At 44.2% G+C, this 20,219-nt stretch overlaps 1 protein-coding gene across 2 annotated transcripts in view; it reads left to right on the top strand.

Moving 5' to 3' along the window:
* GPT2 (glutamic--pyruvic transaminase 2) overlaps nt 1–11,764 on the top strand; it is a 34,090-nt gene extending 22,326 nt beyond the window's left edge. For both annotated transcript variants that reach the window (XM_060650833.3, XM_060650831.3), the window contains exons 8-12: nt 1,169–1,305; nt 4,735–4,909; nt 6,378–6,533; nt 7,622–7,734; nt 9,237–11,764. In XM_060650833.3, coding sequence (XP_060506816.1) covers nt 1,169–1,305; nt 4,735–4,909; nt 6,378–6,533; nt 7,622–7,734; nt 9,237–9,327 — 672 coding nt within the window. In that variant the 3' untranslated portion in view covers nt 9,328–11,764. The remainder of the gene's footprint in view (nt 1–1,168; nt 1,306–4,734; nt 4,910–6,377; nt 6,534–7,621; nt 7,735–9,236) is intronic.
* Nucleotides 11,765–20,219: the final 8,455 nt, after the last annotated feature.

Consider the following 20,219-nt stretch of genomic DNA (forward strand, 5'->3'; position numbering starts at 1 on the left):
CTTGCTTTGCAAGGAAGAAACTCAAGGCCTGTCAGATTCTATTTCACTTCTTCATTTCTGCATGATTCTGGTTAGTGGTAGCTTCTAGCACCCTGGTTTCATTTCTTTGCTCATTAGCACCCCCCCCCCCCCCCCCCCACACACACACAGAACTTACCCACCAAATTGTTGCCATGATTAATAGATGGGCTAAAAATCTTCCTTTCTCTCTCTCTCTTTTTTTTAAATTCCAGTAGAGTTAACATACAGGGTTATATTTGTGTCAGGTGTTAAAAATCTTCATTTCTAAAGGAGAGAAGGGGCAGCAGAGTGACTTCGTGCACTAAACTCCTCCCCTTGAGGTCCAGGAAGAGGAGGGCATGAGGAAGTTCATCTCCAAGGACAGAGGAAGGTGCTTGCCTGCTGAGTGTGGACTATGTGGACAGGGAAAAACAAAGCATATGTGGGTGCCATTCATGTGTACAGTCTAGTGGGAAAGCTGGCAGTGAAATGAATAGAAAAACAGTAGTTCCAAAGGGGGTAGGTGTCGTAAAAAGCCAGGAGAGCAACACGTTCAGCTCTTCAAGTACGGAGGTCAGAGGATAGCTCCATGAACTGCTTCAATTATTTTTTTAAAACTTTTTAAATTTTTATTTTTGAGAGAGAGCGACAGAGAGAGAGCAGGGGAGGGGCAGAGAGAGGGAGACACAGAATCTGAAGCAGGCTCCAGGCTCTGAGCTGTCAGCACAGAGCCTGACATGGGGCTCGAACTCATGAATAGTAAGATCATGACCTGAGCCAGTCAGACGCTTCACCGACTGAGCCACAGAGGTGCCCCTGAACTTTCATTATTAATCTTATGGAAAGAAGTAAACATTCAGGGAGGAAACTTGCTTGGGCAAGTAGGAGTCCTGACATTGTCACTGGTCAGATGAGGTAGAAAGGAGATCTGAAAGTTGGGTGGAGGTGAGTGTGGGTGAATGGGAGAAATCAAGTGGGCATACAACTCAAAGCTTTTCTCCTTGTGTGTTCTATAAGGTTCCTTTGGGCACATCTGCCTTATTCCTGGAATGGGCTTTGTAGCACACAGCCTGACTGCAGGTTGACCCTGAGCACCTGTGCCCTTCCTACATGGGCTCAGGCCTCTCGGGGAATATGGGTGACTGTCCCTGTGTCCCTGTTCCCCCAGGTGTACCAGGACAATGTGTACTCTCCGGACTGCAAATTCCACTCCTTTAAGAAGGTGCTTTATGAGATGGGGCCTGAGTACTCCAGCAACGTGGAGCTCGCCTCCTTCCACTCTACCTCCAAGGGCTACATGGGCGAGTATGTTGGCCCCCACCTTCCTCCCACTGCCTCTGGGCCTGCCCCATACCAGATCCCCTCTGCCCTGCCCCACACTCAACCTGGACAGAGAAGGCCGTCCTTATCTATGGCCTCTGCTGACCTTAGAAGCAGGAGACAGGCCACATCTCCCCAAGGGGAAGCCCTGTGATGTGAGGACAGCAGGACAGCCTTGTGCAGAGGCCCATACAAAATAAGGTCATGCTTGAAAGAAACCTGACTGCAATAAACAATGCAAATGAAAGCAAGACCTACAGCAGCTTCCAACACTAGTGTTTTCTGCCAGCCCGTTTACTGTTGCTCCAACATTGACTGAAATCTGAGGGGCTGGAGAAGGCAGGTTGAGTGGACAGATGGTGTCAGGGCCAAGCTGTATGTGTACCTCACCCTAGCACTGGGGCCAGAGAGTCCGCTTCAATCCTGTATTTGTTCATTCAGCTAATACTTTTTGATGACCTGCTCTGAGTCCAATACTGATCTCGGCACTGAGGATACAGCAGTGAGCAAACCACAGCAGTCCCTGCCCTAACAGCTTATGTTCTAGTGAAGAGAGAGGCAGTAGACAAATGAATAAAATCATGTGTCAAGTGGACAAAAATAGAGAAGAAATGGGAATGCGGGTGGTGGGGGTAGAGTTATTGAGGAGGAAAGAGGGAGCTATGCAGGTATCTGAGGGAGGAACATTCTAAGATAAGAGAATAGCATGTGTGAAGGCCCTGAGGCATGCCTGGAATATTCAAGGAGTAGCAAGGAAACTGGAAAAGAGTAAGTGAGGGGGAAAGTAGCAGACATGGAGGCCAAAGAAGTCACAAGAGGCCAGATCATCTGGGCTACTTAGGTTATTTTTTACTTTTACTCAGAGTGAGATGGGATCTGTTGGAGGATTATAGCAGAGGCATGAACTCACCTGACTTAAGTTTTACTGGACACTGTCTGTTTGCTGTCTGGTGAGGGCAGGAACAGAGACCAGTCAAGAGGCTGTTATAGCCAGGCGAGGTATATATATGACCGTGGGCCAGGATCGAGATGGGGAGAAGACGCTGAATCCTGGATATATTTGAAGGTAGAGTGGACAGGAGTGGCTTGATGGAGAAGATGATTGTGAGACAGAGGAATCAAGAATGATTCCCAGGCTTTTTATTCAAACAACGGGAAGGATGAAGTAGCTAGCCATCAATGGATGAGGAAGGCTGTGGGTGAAGTAGGTTTGGGGGAAAGATTGGGAGTTGGGTTTTTGACGTGTTGAATTTGCAAATGCTCATTGCATGTCCAGATGGAGATGGATGTGTGAGTCCCCAGCTCAGGGCTGATAGCCAGCTGATTTAAGTTTGGGAGGTTCAGTGAATGAGTTGTTAGATCTCTGAACCTGGACATCTCACAAGGAGCGAGGTAGACCCTAGGTAGACCAGGGACTGGTTTAGGCCCTCACTGCTCAGAAGCTGGGGGAGAAGAGGAGGAACCTGAAGAAGAGAATGAGAAGGAAAGACTAGTGAGTTTACAGCTAAGGGCATTCATCCACCAACTTTGTGGGGGTTCTTTTATGCGCCAGCTGTCAGGTTCTCCCTTGTTAAGCTGAAGGCCAATGGAACCATGAAGCTTGGAGGAATATTTTGGCCAGGTTGATGGAGCTGCATCATTGGGATGATTGCCCAGCTGGCTTTATTTGATGTAGGCAGGGGTTAATTTATGCTGGTCTTTCTGGTCTATACTAATAGCAGTGCTTTATCTCTGCTAGACTTTTGTGTGCTATGTAGCTCTTTTCCTAAACAAGTCTGTTCTCTATTAAGTCTTTTTTCAAACTCAGGTGTTTTTATCACATACTTAGTCGTGTCTCCATCTGTGCTATTGATTATTGTTTTTAACAGTCTTCTGGATGTTGGTATCCTGAGTTATGACCTGTAGTCTTCAGATCCTGATTACCTGGGATTAGACTGCTCTTCTCAACTTGGTTTTCTGCTCATCAGCAGAGGATTAAGCAGAAAGTTGTTTCTTTCAGCCTTTGTTATGGGAAACCTTTCTGCAATACTAGAATTTATCTTCTTGCCTTGGAAAGTCCAGTCAAGAGATGAGATGGGAACTGGCCTTTGCCAGTTCAGTTCTGCAGCCTAATTCCAGTGGCATTTTTTTTTTTTAATGTTTATTTATTTTTGAGAGAGACAGACAGAATGTGAGTGGGTTAGGGACAGAGAGAGAGGGAGACACAGAAGCAGAAGTAGGCTCCAGGCTCTGAGCTGTCAGCACAGAGCCCGACGCGGGGCTCAAACCCACGAGCTGTGAGATCATGACCTGAGCCGAAGTCGGACGCTCAACCGACTGAGCCACCCAGGCGCCCCAGTCCAGTGGCATTTTATTGAGTGTTTCACTGTGTCGGGTCTTCTGAGGTTGAGGGTGTGGAGTATACAGAGGAAGGTAAGACTGGGTACCCACCTCAAGGAGTCTGCATTTCTGCAGTCTTAGTCTGAACGTTATCTATCACAGTCCAGAGAAGGAGGTACAGCTCCAGAAAGTGTGACTGCTGGGGCAGATTCAGGTTCGAAAGTTTTTGGGGTTTTTTTTGTTTTGTTTTAACTCCTTGCAGATTTCATCTTACTTTCCTGTGATTTCAGTCTATATCAAATATCTATATCAGGATCCTAGTGGTGATAGTAATGGTGGTGATTTAGTGATGGAAACTAAACTTGAACTGACTTTCACCAAAGAGGTTTTTTTAAAAAAATTAATATCAGTAAAAAGTCTAGGAATCTTAAAGATGTCAGTGGGACTCTATCCCTGATTTCTTGCTTTGTCTCATTGTCTTTCTCAGCTCTGCTCTCCTGTAGGTTAGCTTTGTTTTCAGAAGAGGACCAGCAAAAGTCCTCAGACTAGGTTCATAAGCTCCAGTGAATCAGGTACCTACCCCTGGAGCCTGTGCAGGCTTGAATCATGTGCCCCTTTAGAACAGAGGCTAGTGTATTAGTTAGGACTCAGGCTAAGCGGCTTTAACAAAGAGGCCCAAAAATATAGTGGCTAAAACAAGTGGATCTCTCTTTGACATAACAGACCAAAGGTAGGAGAAGTCCAGGACAGGCTGTGCTCCACGAGGTCATTCCAGGACTAGGCTGGTAGGACAGTTCTGCCATATCAACATGTGGCATCCATCTCTGGCACTGAGGCTGCTGCTCCAGTGTCTCCATTTCTCAGGAAATGGGGGGAAAGAAGGAAAAAGAAGAGAGCATACTTTTTTCTTGTAAGGAAGTGATGTGGAATTTGCTCATGTCACTCCCGTTCACCTTCCATTGGGAAGAACTTGGCCACATCTGACCACTCAGCATTAGGAATGGGGATGATTACAGAACATTCTGGCTGACCGGATTGCATTTAGTTGAGGCCTCTCTGTGACTGGTGGGTCCTCTCCCCATCTTCAACCTGCAGGTGTGGCTACCGAGGAGGCTACATGGAGGTGATCAACCTGCACCCTGAGATCAAAGGCCAGCTGGTGAAGCTGCTCTCTGTGCGACTGTGCCCTCCCGTGTCCGGGCAGGCTGCCATGGACATCGTTGTGAACCCCCCAGTGCCTGGAGAGGAGTCCTTTGAGCTGTTCCACAGGGTGAGTTGCTGTGTTCTGTGGCCCATCTGCATCCCTGCCACAACAAGCATCATGGGTATTCATGGTGTATTCAGGATCACCATGGCCAGCCTCTCTCCACACCTCTGACGGGTGCTCATGGTTCCTCTTGATGCCTAAACCACCCCATGAGGTTCAGTGTGAAAATGTAGTTGGGCTGTGTTCTGAAGTGGAGGACTGTCCATGCATGTGGGTGGGAGACCCCTACCCCTTCATCCCCTGTGAGCGCCATAGATGGGCAGGCATCCCTGGAGGATTCTGTTACTAAACTAAAAAGGAGAAAAGGATGGGTGTGGCATTGGTTCTAGGCCATAGGCCTGTCTTTGGCCCAACCAGATGTTCTCACAGCTCAAAGTAATCCAGTTAGACCCTTTCCATTCATTGCAAGTGACAAAAACCCGACTTTAACTAGTTTACACACAAAGGAATTTATGGGTCATGTAACCAAACAGTCAGTTCCCAGCCATTCTAGGCTCACATTTTTTTTAAAATTGTGGTAAAATACACAGAACATAAAATTTATCATTTTAATCATTTTTCACTGAACATAAAATACACTCACATTGTTGTGCACCCATCACCACCATCGATCTCCAGAACCTTTTCCTCATCCCAAACTGAAACTCTATACCTATTAAACACTAACTCCCCATTTCTCCATCCCCCCCAGCCCCTGGTGACTAACCTCTGTTCTACTTTCTGTCTCTATGAACATGACAACTCTAGGTACTTCATCTAAGTGGAACCATACAGTATTTGTCTTTTGTGACTGGTTTATTTCACTCAGCATAATGTCCTCAAGGTACATCTGTGTTGTAGCATGTGTTAGACTGGGCTTCCTTTGGAAGGCTAAGTAATATTCCACTGTGTGTGTAGACCATGTTTCCTTCATTTTCAGGCCACAGCTTCCATCCCCTGTTCCAACAGTACTTGCAGAAGTCCTGGACTGACACATGTGCACCTCTGAGCCAGCCAGTGATTTGCTTTGCCTGAGTCACATGCCCTATGCATACCACATGGATTGAAAGTGGCCCCCCAAAATGAAGTGGTTGGGCCATCTCCTAGAAGCATGTTCTAGGGCTCTCTATCCAGGGCCAGGTCCACTCAGACCGCTGGGCAGGGACAAGGTTTTCTCATTTTGAGAAATAACCTCCTTCCTGGTAAGAGAATAGAAGCCATGACACAAGTTACCCAGGACCTACCTTTTTCCCAGAACTCCCTGCACTTATGGGCCTCAGGGCCCACAATAGCCTTTTGGGCTGAGCACCCGGAGAAGTTCCTGCAGAGGAATGTGTCACCCACCTCCTTGATTTGCTGTGTTCCTGCACACACAGGCTCACTTTTTACCAGGCCACCCCATTCCCCTCCTTGTTGAAGGGACAGTTTCCAGTAGCTAGAGCCATTCCATGATGCCCAGAGGTGCTGACTCTTGTTTTCTGTGTCTCATCAGGAGAAAGAGTCTGTCCTGGGTAATCTGGCCAAAAAGGCTAAGCTGACAGAAGACCTGTTTAACCAAGTCCCAGGAATTCACTGCAACCCCTTGCAGGGAGCTATGTATGCCTTTCCTCGGATCTTCATCCCCAGCAAAGCCGTGGAAGCAGCTCAGGTTTGGGGTGCTGGGCCGGGGCTCACTGGGTTCGCTTGGAATTGCTGGGTTGGGGGTTGGCTCTTGCCTTGGGGAGCAAAAGTGCTGGTTCTGGAGGCTCGGAATTTTTCGGACCCCTCGGCCAGATGGTGCTTATAGCATAAAGATGATGGGCCCCCGGAGGCCCAGCCCTGCAGCATGCTGTGGTGAAGGGGCAGCGATGAGGTCAGCCCCAGGCGAGTGGTGCTGATCTGGGCTCTGTTACCTCCAGTGTTCTGAAGGCAGGTGCCCAAGCATGACATGATGCATTTAAAACTGAACCCACGCTGGGGAAGCAGTGACAGCCGTCTCTTCTGCGCAGCAACTGCCCTAGAGCAGCACTTCTCAGTCCTTGAAAGTCAACACAAAATCACCTAGGGACCTTGTTAAAATGCCAGTGATGGTTCAGGAAGTCTGTGAAGGGGCCGAGATTCTGTGTTTGCAACAAGTTTTCAGGCCGTGCCATAGACATCTGCCTACTTTAAGGATCAGAAGCCAGAGCAGTGTTTCTGAAAGTGTTGTCCTTGTGTCCCTTAAACCTCCTCAATACCTTGTTAAACATTCAGAATCTGGGCCCTCCCCCACTCACTCAGACCTGCTGAGTCAGAATCCCTGGTGCCCGAGAAGCCATTTAACAGGTACCCCAGGTAGTAAAAACCAAGGTGCAAGAAGCACTATGAACAGAGCCCCCAAGCTGCTGTTCCCTAAAAGTCCCCCTGGGCACAGACCTCAGGGCCATGTTGTCAGAGGTTATACAGCTTGGCATATATATAGGGAACCACCATCAAGGCTTGCGGAGATACTGCCTGGCTGTGGGGCACAAAGGAAAGAGACTCTCAGTCCTGGGCAGAGAGCGAAGTACCACAGCCCATGGCCATCCTGAAGTAGCCCGCAGACCCCAGCTTCTAGCAGTTTCCAGTATCCCACCCTGGTCCTTGCAGGGAGGGTGGATGAGCCCTGTCACGGGAAAGAACCTGCCGTTTCCATTGTATTTGACTTTGAGTGTTCAGTGGTGTGTTTGTGCAGTGCAAAGCCGTAAATGAACTCTCAGTCCTGCCCTGCTCCCACAGGCTCATAAAATGGCCCCCGACATGTTCTACTGCATGAAGCTCCTTGAGGAGACTGGCATCTGTGTTGTACCTGGCAGCGGCTTCGGGCAGAGGGAAGGCACCTACCACTTCAGGTACTGCTGCCTCTCTGTGCCAGGGGACTGGTCCCAAGTTTGTCTTGGAAAAGACAACCTGTGTTATCATAGAACACAGTCTGGCTTTAGACACTGAGGTGTGTGCAGCCCCAAACTCACTGTGGCAAACCACCCGCCCTGCCCACTCCCATTCTGTCCTGTTGCAGAGCCAAGCCAACACCTGGGTCTGGGGATTAAGGAAAACTATGGGTAGATTCCAAGGTCATCTCCTTGACCACTCTGTCCCCCCCTCCATTGCCTCCATCTGTCACATACTATCCAAAGTGTCCCCAGTGGGGTGTTTTCTTCTTTATTTCCATGTCCTTTTCCAACTCCATGATAGCAGCTTGCAGTACCCAGGTGCTCAGTAGCTTATCCAAAAGTCTGCAGAGATGCCACATCTAAAACAATGGAATTGGTTTCACTTACTGTGACACATTTCACAGGGTGTGCCAACTCTGCCCCTGTGTGGATGGCAACCCCAGGAGCAGAGCAGGCTAGAGCAGCTCGGCCCAGGTTTCCCCACTGAAGCCAGTTCTAACAGGACAGCATCTTCTCCACGCTTGGTGCTCTCAGATGTCTCCTGCAGCAGATGCTAAAAAAAGAAATGTCATGAGCTTAGTTAGCACCTGGAGCCAAGTCCTGACTCAGGTTGTAGGCAGTGTGCCCTGGATGGACAAACGTGTCTGGTTGGCCTTTCTACCCTAGTGAGGTCCACCTTGGCAGTTCACGGCTCATTCAAAAAAACGGTTAAATCGAGAGGGCTGACTTTAAGGTGGTGAAGCAAACCAACAGTATTAGAGGAAGTATTAGTTACTATGGCAACTTGGGAGTTCTTCTGGAGGGAGAGTTGTAACTGGAGGTTCTCACTGTAAGAGAGTTTTTTTTTTTTTTTGAGAGAGAGAGAGAGAGAGAGAGAGAGCAAGCAGGGGAGGAGCAGAGAGAGGGAGACAGAGAATCCCAAGCAGGCTCCACACTGTCAGCACAGAGCCCAATATGGGGCTTGAATTCACTAACCTGAGCCAAAATCAAGAGTCAGATGCTTAACCTACTGAGCCACCCAGGCACCCCAAAAGAGAAATTTTAAAAAGGCCCACCTAGCAGGAAGAACATCTTGCTCTGTATCTGCAGGAAACACCAAGTCATGCTCTAGAGGAAGTTGTATACACAGGTCAGAATGTTGCATGGGCCTTCTGTGATAATGGGTGGACGTGTTAGTGAGATTAAATGCTGCCGGCATCTTACTGCTTTTGGTCATACATGTTACTTGAGTTAAAAGTAAATGTACAAATTCGGGCAGGAGGTGGTTCAACAAGTCAACAAGTTCCAGGTTTTGTCCAGGGGCTGGTGTTATCGCAGTGGACAAGACAAGCCTTCCCCCTCCCACACTGTTTGCCCACATTGTCACAACTGCGACTGAAGGAAGGAGCTGCCAGGTTCATTCCTCTCCCCTTTTCCAGAACAACTTATGTCCAGGCTGATGCTATCTTCTTTCCTGACAGAATGACCATCCTCCCTCCGGTGGAGAAGCTGAAAACAGTTCTACAGAAGGTGAAGGACTTTCACATAAAGTTCCTGGAGAAGTACGCATGAGGATTGCTCGGGCCCAAAGGGAGACACAGTTGTCAGGCCTTCCTCCTGATGGCCCGCCCACACCAGACTGAACTTGCCTTCCCCAGCAACTCTGCCTCAGGCCTCACAAAGGCCACTGGTGGCTTTTGTTGTCATTTTGCCCCAAGAGACTTCTTTCTTTGTGCCTTGATGTTGGGAGCACTTCTCTTCTGAGCAAATGTGAATTGGGGATATCTCAGAAGCCCTGTTTTTGTTTGTTTGTTTGTTTGTTTTTTGTTTTTTTAAGCAACCAAAGTAGAGGGGACTTGCTCAGCACATGTGGCCGGTGTTCTCTGAATCCATTATTGTGCTATTGGAGAGGCTATTTGGGGTTTAAAACAACCAGGGTATGTATGTTGGGTGAGATGTTTCAGATCTGAAGAAACACGAAGGTGCTGGGAAATGTATGATAACCATGGCAAGAAGTGGAAATCCTAAACTCACCACCGTGATCTGTGAAATAAAACCATTAGCGGTGTGAAAATCTAGTTCTTCAAACAGGAGAGCCTGGAAGTCTACTAGAGGCTCAGAGAGGGCCCACCATTCTGGCTTGTAGGCAGACAGCCTATCTCTCAGACAAGAATGGTGAAAGCAGTAGCATGTGGGTTGGACTAGATGCCAGGCTAGGTTGTGACAGGTACGAGGGGCAATGGCCAAGTCAAAGCGTTCTGCAGGGGAAGAGTGGGTGCAAGCCAGGCTCCAAGTTGAACCAGGTCTCCACTTGGGAGCGCACATCAGGTAGTGAGGACTCTGCAACAGGTAATTGAGCAACAGGTAATGAGGGCTTTGGGGGTGAAACGTTCCCTTAAGAATGCTTAGGTTGGGACCCGCATCTGGGAGGTCTTCCTGGACTTCAGGGACACAGGGTACAGCCTGTCCCAGTCGCATGGAGGCATTCTGCCTGCTGATGTGTGGATCCATCCTGCCCTTAGCCAATAGCTGTTTTCTACCAAGGGCTTGATTTCCACACATCGCCCTCTGTTGGTGACAGCAGGGACAAGGAAACACTGAAGATGTCCACAAATGAGGGAGGGGCATCCTCAAGGACTTGACCAATCAAGCCCAACCAATCCCCTCCTGTAGTGTGTGTTGTTTCAAATCAAATTCAGTCCATTTCCTAGCTGATAACTGGTCAAAGTGCCTGGTAGCTTGGCTGCTGTGGGCGAGTACAAGTAATTGGATTCGAAGTTTATAAAAGTATTTTAACTTAATGCCAAGCATTTTGCCTCACTTTGCTGCTGGCTCCCCTCCCAGACTCTGCAGACTGTGCTGTAGCATCAGTCATGTCTCCAGCCAGGGGAGTATCCTCCATCAGGCTTGCTGCTTCCCTGGCATTAGCAAACCTGGGTCAGGGCCTGACCCACACTTTGAAAACAAGTGGGTGCCATGGGAGCAGCAGGCTTATCTGAGAGCCCCTTCATTAAGAGACCCTTCCTACCATTGGCCTTCCCCAGTGGGCAGTGAGGGAAGCCAAGGCCAGCTATAGAGCCTGGGGGCCCAGCAAGTCCCAAATTGGAATCAAAGGAGCTGGAGAGACAAAAATGAAGAGAAGTGAACTTTGAAGGCAGCCTCCTATGCTGTAATTTCCACGCTTGGGCCCGTGCAGGGGAATATGATAGAACACTACAGACTGCCCCTACTTGCTAACATTACAGTTCCTGTGAAGAAAGTAGCCACAATCTACAGTAACAAAGGGAATGTTTGGGAACTTTTCCTTCCTTAAAAATTGAGAAAATTGCACTTGTGCTTGTTGGATGGCACATCAACCAGAATGTGTCCCAGAGTTGTGAGGTTTCTGGTGGAGAGGTTACATAGTAGAAGCTAGTCTATTTTTTATATTTTTGTAACAATTGCTTTTTTCATGAGGGGATGAGGGGTTAGTATTTGTAGTCTTAACGAGTCTAGTAGTTTTTTATAAATCTCTTCAGATTATAAATAACATAAAAACTTTGCAACGTTTACATGATTTTTTAAAAGACGCTGTATGCACTTGGTTTGCTTTTAAAATAAAAATGTAATAGGTCAGCTGGTTTAGGAGGTTAACTTCATTCAGGGTAGGATTGCTGATCATGATAGATTTGATTTTTTACAGACTTTATTCTGGCATCTTGTTTGGGTACCGCCAGAGAAAGTCATTTGTCATTTGGGGTCGCACTTAAATCTACACCTGCAAAGTTTTTTGTTGTTCATCTAGGTCCGCACATGGGGAATGCCAGACTGTACCTCTGGTGGTTGATCACCTCATACCCTGAGGCCCAGCATGTTGCTGTCCCAGTGTTGTGTGATTTTGCAGGAAGAGCTGACAGGCCTGCCTGTCCCTGTTTCCCAATTTAGATTCTCATAGGCATCTCCTGACAAAGGTACTTAATGATAGCTCTGCTGGAAATTTCTAAACAATAAAATACATGTCCAAAATGGTGATGGTGTTTAACTTTCCTTGTAGTTTAAAAGTCAAACAGATATCACTAATTATACATCTTCACTCTTTGTAATTTAATGGTCCTAGCACTAGAATGAACATTTTCCTCAAATGCTACAAACTTCTCTCACCATTTCTCAGCTTCCGTTTCCTTTTAGGTGTCAACCCTCAGGACCCTGAGCTGCTTTTTGTTGCTTGAGGTAGGAAAACATAGATTCTTGAAATGGGATGTTGTTAAAATGAATACAGACCTTGTCTGTCTGGTGGAATCAGAATGAACATCCTCTTCACAGTGGTCAGGAGAAGCTCGAGAAGCACAGCAAGGTCAGTGGGGGAAAGGAGTCATTGATACAAGGGATTTCATTCCTTTTCCCTAGGCTTTCCCAGATCTACATCAGTTTTGATGTGTGGTTTTGAATTCAAAACTATTTTTCACTCAAAACTAAAATTTCTATGTTTTTATTAAAAAAGAATTGGAGGGGTGCCTGGGTGGCTCAGGGTGGCTCAGTCAGTTGAGCATCTGACTCTTAGTTTCAGCTCAGGTCATGATCTCCCAGTTCGTGGGATCAGGTCCCAAGCTGAGAGTATGGAGCCTGCTTGGGATTCTCTCGCTCCCTCTCTGCCCCTCACCCCCTTATTTATCTATTTAAATAAACATAAAAGAATTGGAAAATGGAAAAAGGTAGGATTCTTTCAGTTGGAAGAAATGGAAACCTACTCAGAATAGCCTGAAGTAGGAAAGAGGAATTTATTGAAGTCCTGGAGGGAAGCTGGCTTAGGTTCTCCTGTTCACTTTGTTAAATGCAAAGCCTGTCTTGTCCAGCTCCATGTTGAAAAATTCCAAGGAAGGACTTTGATTGGCTACCTTTGTCCGTGTCCTTCCCTGAATCAGTCTCTGGTCCAGGGTGATTTGGCTGGTCCTGTGCTTGCTGGTGAGGCAGAAGAGGGGCTTAGAGTCACCAGCCCCATCAGAGCCATTGGAGGAGCTGCTCTCTGTAGGATAGGGGACTTCATTTACTATATGTGGTTCTTTAGAGAGGACTGGGGGAGAGAATGGTGTGTTTAGGGTGTGTTGAGGGTCCTTACTGGTTGATAACCAAGGGAACTAGAGATGTTCTCTGCATCTTCCCTCATCATTCATTTACATGGAAACATACAACTTGCCTGGAGACTAAACTTTGTGTAGCTATTATACAGAGAGTTTATTAAGTAGGGGTTAGAAAAGACTTATTATTCAATATTATTTTTGGTATGGTTTGCTGTAACACACCTAGAAAGCTGTCAGCAAATGTTTGATAAGTACCATGAGCCATGGACTTCTAGGAAACAGGGAGTCAAAGCTAATAAAATATCACTGTCCTCAAAAAGCCATACGTGCAATGGCCACCAGACAGTTGAGTACTCAAATTCAATCCACCTAGTTTGCTGGGCTTAAAAGAAGCATGTGGGTCAGGCATAGGAGAAGGGGATGATGCTGTTCTCTACCAATTTAAGGATTGGTACTTTCTGAGAGCCAGATATCTTTGGCTTTCATCCTGCCCCCAAGCCAGGAGACACCCCTCTCCCTAAGAAACAAAGAAGATGGAATTTACTGCCACTGCTCAGCTCCTTAAGAGGCACAGGTCATCTAGAGTTTCTTATTAAAATTTCATTCTCCCACTTAAAAAACCATACTGACGTTTTTTGTCTCCCCAATTTCATCTGCCTTGTTCTGAATGCACATACTGCGGCATCCCCTTGAAGTCCTTTTGAAGATATGAAATGTTGAAGATTTTAAAGATATTAAAGATTTTGAAGATATTTAAACATCCAGAATCCTAGTGAAAACTGACAAGTTCAGACCACAAAAGTATACATTCCACAAAAGTGTAAAACTCAAAAAATAATATGATTAGCAAAGTAAACATGTTTGTGTGGAAAAGTTAGAAAAGAAAGAAAAGTTCAGAAAACTTGAAATCCCCTAACCAAAGTTAATTAGAAGCCTAACATTCTGGGAGATTTCCTTACTGTCCTTTTCTTGAGAGAATAAATATATATATATATATATATATATATATATATATATATATATATATTCATTTTAAAATTTACATCCAAGTTAGCATATAGTGCAACAATGATTTCAGGAGTAGATTCCTTAATGCCCCTTACCCATTTCGCCCATCCCTACACACAAAACCCCTCCAGCTACCTTCAGTTTGTTCTCCATATTGAAGAGTCTCTTATGTTTTGTCCTCCTCCCTGTTTTTATATTATTTTTGTTTCCCTTCTCTTGTGTTCATCTGTTCTGTGTCTTCAAGTCCTCATATGAGTGAAGTCATATGTCTTTCTCTAACTTCGCTTAGCATAATACCCTGTAGCTCCATCCACATAGTTGCAAATGGCAAGATTTCATTCTTTTTGATTGCCAAGTAATACTCCATTGTATATATACCACATCTTCCTTATCCATTCATCCATCAATGGACATTTGGGCTGTTCCATACTTTGGCTATTGTTGATAGTGCTGCTATAAACATCGGGGTGCATGTGTCCCTTCGAAACAGCACACCTGTATCCCGTGGATAAATACCTAGTAGTGCTATTACTGGGTCATAAGGTAGTTCTATTTTTAATTTTTTCAGGAACATCCATACTGTTTTTCAGAGTGGCTGCACCAGCTTGCATTCCCACCAGCAGTGCAAAAGAGATCCTCTTTCTCTGCATCCTCGCCAACCTCTGTTGTTGCCTGAGTTGTTAATGTTAGCCATTCTGACAGGTGTGAGGTGGTTCCTGAGAATATTTTTAATGTGATTGAGGTGTGTATGTGTGTGTGTGGTTTGAATCCTGTTTACTCCCTCAGCATCACAACATGCTAATAAAGGTGCCTGATGAGCAGTTTGGATGGTCACCTTACCAATTCTGTGGAGGATCCCATCATTTAGTTAACTGCACTCTTAAGCATTTAGATTGTATATTGTTCTTGGTTTTTAAAAATAATGCTGCATAACTAGCATCCTCACATTAAGAGGGTATCACACCTCCCTTGCCCTTGTATTTAGGCTTCTTGTGGAACATTCTTAGGACTCAGTGTTTGCCATGAGTTTCAAGGGCTTCCTCCCAAGGGCAGAGTCCAGAGTAGGGTAGACCATGGTGCACACCTAGGCTCTAGCTCTTACCAGTTGTGGGATCATTGTGCCCCTGTTCCCATCTGTAAAGTAGAGCTAATAATACCAACTCATGGAGTAATAGGATAATTATGAGGATTAAATGGGGGGAAATTGTGTGTATGTGTGTGATTTAGCATATTTCCTGGCAAGTAGCCTCATTTATTGAGCATTTTCCATGATTATCTCCAGTTTAGAGTAGTGTTGATATGACCTATGTTTGATAATGTTGAAATTGAATGGGACAATATGCCAGATACAATATGAAAATGACAGAATCAGTGAGGACCATTTGCCAAAACTTCTGAACATATTCTATGAGGCAGAGTACACTGGTTATTTTTTTGTCTGTGGTAACTTTTTTTTTTTTTTTTAGTCATGGTTTCTGAAATAAAAATGCCTTGAGTCCAGTTACACTGGAGTCTTTATAAGGTAAGTCCAATTTAAAAATCACTTTTTACAACTGGACATTGTAACTGGACATTTGTTTTTGGTGTGGGTCCATCTTGACTGGCTGGTGCCAGTTAAGAACTGAAATTACTGGGCTCCTTGGCATTTACATGGGGTTGTGCCCTCCCTCAAAGGACCTCTGTGGGCCTTTATTCCTTTGTGGTTAAGGTAAACTGCTGTTTGCCATTGCTGACTTAAAACTTCAAAACAGGGTGACCCCAATCTTTTGAGTCAGCCTCATAGGACACACATTGGGTGCCAAAACCCCACTCAAGGGTACAGAGTATGTAAGTTAGGGTTTTTCTGGTCGCACATGACAGAAGAACAGACCTGAGAAGTTAAGAACTGGTACAAAGGTAAGAGAAAGGTACATTTCTCAGCTTCCCTTTCTTCTATATATGGCTACAAATTCAATGGGACATAAATAGCGTCACGTGGCAGCTGCTGGGAACTTCCCTTAGCAGAAGGCTACCTCCCCTTTGTCCCTTTTCTTCCTTGTGCTCTCCTCTAGCTGCTTGGAATCTAGCTGTAATGGGTGGCATCTGAGCCATGACAACAAGGACAACATGTATGTACATAGTGAACACTGTGAGATTTAGCTATTATTTCTGCTGTTGTGTTACTCCACCCTAATCTAAAGACACAATCTTTTGGGCTTTCAGAAACATCTGCCTGGAGTTTAGCTTGATTGTCTCATCTTGTTACCCACTAGGGCAGCTTAATAAGTGTTAGCAACATTCACAGATATGTTAGAGCTTCTTATCATTCATGCTGGGTACAGTGCTCAGTAATGGGAACACAGCAGTGAATAAGACACGGTCCCATGATTTAGAAGCTTAATAATGACCCATGCTAGTAAGAGTGGGGATACATATTGGTAGGAGTGTGAATTTGTACAACCTTTTGGAAGAGCAATGTGGCACTGTCAATGGTAAACATATATATGCCTACTATAGGAACCAAGACAGTATGGTGTTACTGAAAGGACAGACAAAAGAACAGAATAGAGACTAGATATAGACTCATACATTTGTCACTGTAGCATAAAAAAAGACCACACACTCACATATGTAAATATATATCTTTGATACACTTGTATTGACAAAATAACTCTTGATACAAAGCAGTACAAGGAGAGGTACCTGGGTGGCTCAGTTGGTTAAGCATTCAGCTTCAGCTCAGGTCATGATCTCATGGTTCATGAGTTCAAGCCCCGCATCTGGCTCTCTGCTGTCAGCATGGAAGATCCTCTGTCTCCCTCTCTGTCTGCCTGCCCCTCCCCCACTTGCACATGCATGCTGTCTCTCAAAAAATGAGTAAACATTAAAAGAAGACAAAGCAATACAATGGGAAAGAAAAGTCTCTTCAACAAATGGTACAGACCTAAAATGTGAGCTAAACTATAAATCTTCTAGAAGAAAACATAAGAGAACATCTTTGCCACTTTGAGGTAGATAAATATTTCTTAGGACGGAAAGGCACAAATCATAAAAGAAAAAATTGATAAATTGAACCATATCAAAATAAAAACTTCTGTTTTTTAAAGAACACCATTAAGAAATGAAAAAGCAAGGCTCAGAGAGAGAGAAGACATTCTCAGAACATAAATCTCATAAAGGACTTGTATCAAGAATATATAAAGAACTTTAAAACGTCAGTAACAAGACAAACAACCCTATTAAAAACCAAAGGAAAGACTTGAACAGACATTTAACAAAAGGAAATATACAAATGGCCAATAAGCACATGGAAAAATGTTCAATATCATCGGTGCTCAAAAGGAATGCAAATTAAAAGTACTAAGATACCACTGGAATGGCTAAAATGAAAAAGAATGACAGTATCAAATGTCAGGGAGGTGGAGTGATCAAAATCTTGATCATGGGAGTGAAAAATAATCCAATCACTTTGGAAAACTGGTAGCTTCCTAACAAAGTTAAACCTACATCTACTCTATGACCCAGCAATGCCACTCCTAGATGGGAATTCATCCAAGAGAAATAAAAACACATGTCCTCGAAAGCGTTGTATGAAAAGGCTTTGTTTGGGATTCTCCTCCCTACACTGTGGCCTAAAACCTTTTGCTAGGCAGAAAGCTGGGGCACCCTGCAGCTTGCTCCATTTGTTTCTCATCTCCCAACACTATCTTGTGCTGCCTATTGTTTAATGCCTCGCCTATTGTTTTGTAGGGTTTTTTTCCTCCAATTTTTTAGTTGATTAAGGTAGTCAGGTAAGTCCAGTCGCTGTTACTCCATCATGGCCTGGAACAAAGTCCTGTTCCATGTCTTCATAGAGCTGTGGGTTACACCACTGTATTCATTTGTCAAAACATATAGAACGGTCCACTTATGACCTGTGTATTCCACTGTATGTAAATTATAACCCAACAGACTTAATTGGGGCAGGGGGAATGCATATGTTCCTTGATCTAAAAATTCTACCTGTAGGAATGTATCCTAGAACATTTCCCACATGTGAAAGATACATGTACAGGGATGTTCTAGGCAGCATTGTTGGCCATAGCAAAAGGGGTGGGAAGACATAAGTATCCATTAATAATGAATTGGTGTATCTCTTCAAAGGAATACCATGTAACTGTTAAACCAGTTTAACTGTTAAACCTCTATATCTACTGACATGAAAAGTCATTCAAGATACACTATTTTTTTTTTTTTTTTAGACCGAGAGCACGAGCAGGGGAGGGGTAGAGGGAGAGAGAGAATCCCAAGCAGGCTCCGCGCTCAATGCAGAGGCTGATGCAAGGCTTGATCCTACACCCCTGAGCTGAAATCAAGAGTCAGACAGACGTTCAACTGACTGAGCCACCCAGGTACCTCAAGATACACTATTAACTAGGATTAGCAATTGCACTTGCCAAATGTGATGGACATCTGCAGTATTGTCTGATCAGACTCACCCCATCTATTTCCTGGGAATATTCTTCCCTCCCCCAAGTAAGGGAGCTGATCTTAGGTAAACCTGCCAAACCCTTGGTCTTTGGATGGGCAGTAAGTCCATTCCCAGGATTTTCTAACTTGAAACAGAGTCTAACTCTCCAAAAACTGAAATTATTAAAACAAATAAATAAAAACAAAAACAACCCATGAAACTCGAACTCCAAAGACAACATGGATCTTGTTTCATGGAGGAAAAGGGATTTTCAGCCAAACTGACATTTGTAGAAAACCAGAGATGAGAGTCTATGGCCCAAAAGCTTAGCAATATCCCTGAACTTCTGATTTCTTATATTTTAAGGGTCAGTAAACCCTCCCTTTTGTCAAAATTAGCTGGAGTTGTTTCTACTACTTTCAGACAAACTACATCTCAGTATATACAGAGGGATTATATATATGTGGACTATAGATGCTCAAACTACTCAGCCTGATTTTTAGCAAAGAGAGCTGGGAGAAGGAAATGGTGTGACTAAAGCCATCCACAACTGTTGCCACTTTTGTCGGAAGTGAAGCTGGGTCTGGTTTCGGCTGTTTAAAAGTAGATTGTGTGGAATTTTTTTTATTATTGAAGTATAGTTGACATACCATATTATGAGTTTCAGATGTTCAACAGTGATTTGACAGTTCTATACATTACGCATTGCTCACTGCAATCAACATAGTTATCAGTTACTATTTGTAGTTACCAGTAACACATAAAGTTATTATAATATTATTAATGATATTCCCTATGCAGTACTTTTCATCCTCATGATTTATTTAATTTATAACTGGAAGTTTATGCTTCTTAATCCCTTCACCTATTTCACTTATCCCCCTATCCTCTCTCCTCTGACAACACCAGTTTGTTCTCTGCATATGAGTCTATTTCTGCTTTTTGTTTGTTCATTTGTTCTGTTTTTTTAGATTCCACATATAAGTGAAATCATATGGTATTTGTCTTTCTCTGTCTTAGTTCACTTAGCATAATACCCTCTTGGTCCATCTATGTTTTTGTGAATGGTAAGATCTCATCGTTTACTGTGGCTGAGTGATATTCCATTATATATATATATATTCCATATATGTGATATTCCACATATACACATGCACACACATAGTAAAACCTTGGTTTGCAAGCATAATTCTTTCTGGAAACATGTTGTAATCCAAAGCATTTGTATATCAAAGCGAATTTCAAGAACCATTGGCTCAGTTGTGATCATGTGATGGTCAGCATCATGTACTATTCATATTCCAAGACATAGCTCATTTATCAAGTTAAAATTTATTAGAAATATTTGCTTGTCTTGCAGAACACTCGCAGAACAAGTTACTAACAATCCATAGTTTTACTGTGTGTGTGTGTGTATGTGTGTGTGTGTGTGTGTGTGTGTGTGTGTGTGTGTATTTATCACATCTTCTTTATCCATTCATATGTGGATGGACACTTAGGTTGCTTCCAAATCTTGGTTGTTGTAAATAATGCTGCAGTAAACATAGGAGTGCATACATCTTTTCAAATTAGTGTTTTTGTTTTCATTGGGTAAATACCCAGAAGTGGAATTACTGGCTTGTATTTTGAGCAGAGAACAGGAACCTACTGGGTAACCTTGAGATAGAACTGTATCTACATAATATCTGTTATGGGAATCAGTCTCCCTCACTTTCTCCCTCACTGTCTCTCTTGATTTCCATCTCTCAGGCTCTGCATCTCTCTTACAGACAAGGGATTTTCCCCTATAATGCTATTATTCTGTCCTAAATACTTAAGGAGAAAATTCTTAAGAAGTCTGAAGCATCATTACACTGCTAAAAAGTTGCAAGTCTTTATTTGTCTTTACAGCATTGCTGTATCCATCAGATTTAGTATTTAATTGCTTAATGTAATCAGTGTGTTTCTGAGGGGGGAAAATGTGTAAACCA

This window comes from Panthera onca, chromosome E2 (assembly GCF_046562875.1).
Source record: "Panthera onca isolate mPanOnc1 chromosome E2, mPanOnc1 haplotype 2, whole genome shotgun sequence".
Classification (NCBI taxonomy): Eukaryota; Metazoa; Chordata; class Mammalia; order Carnivora; family Felidae; genus Panthera; species Panthera onca.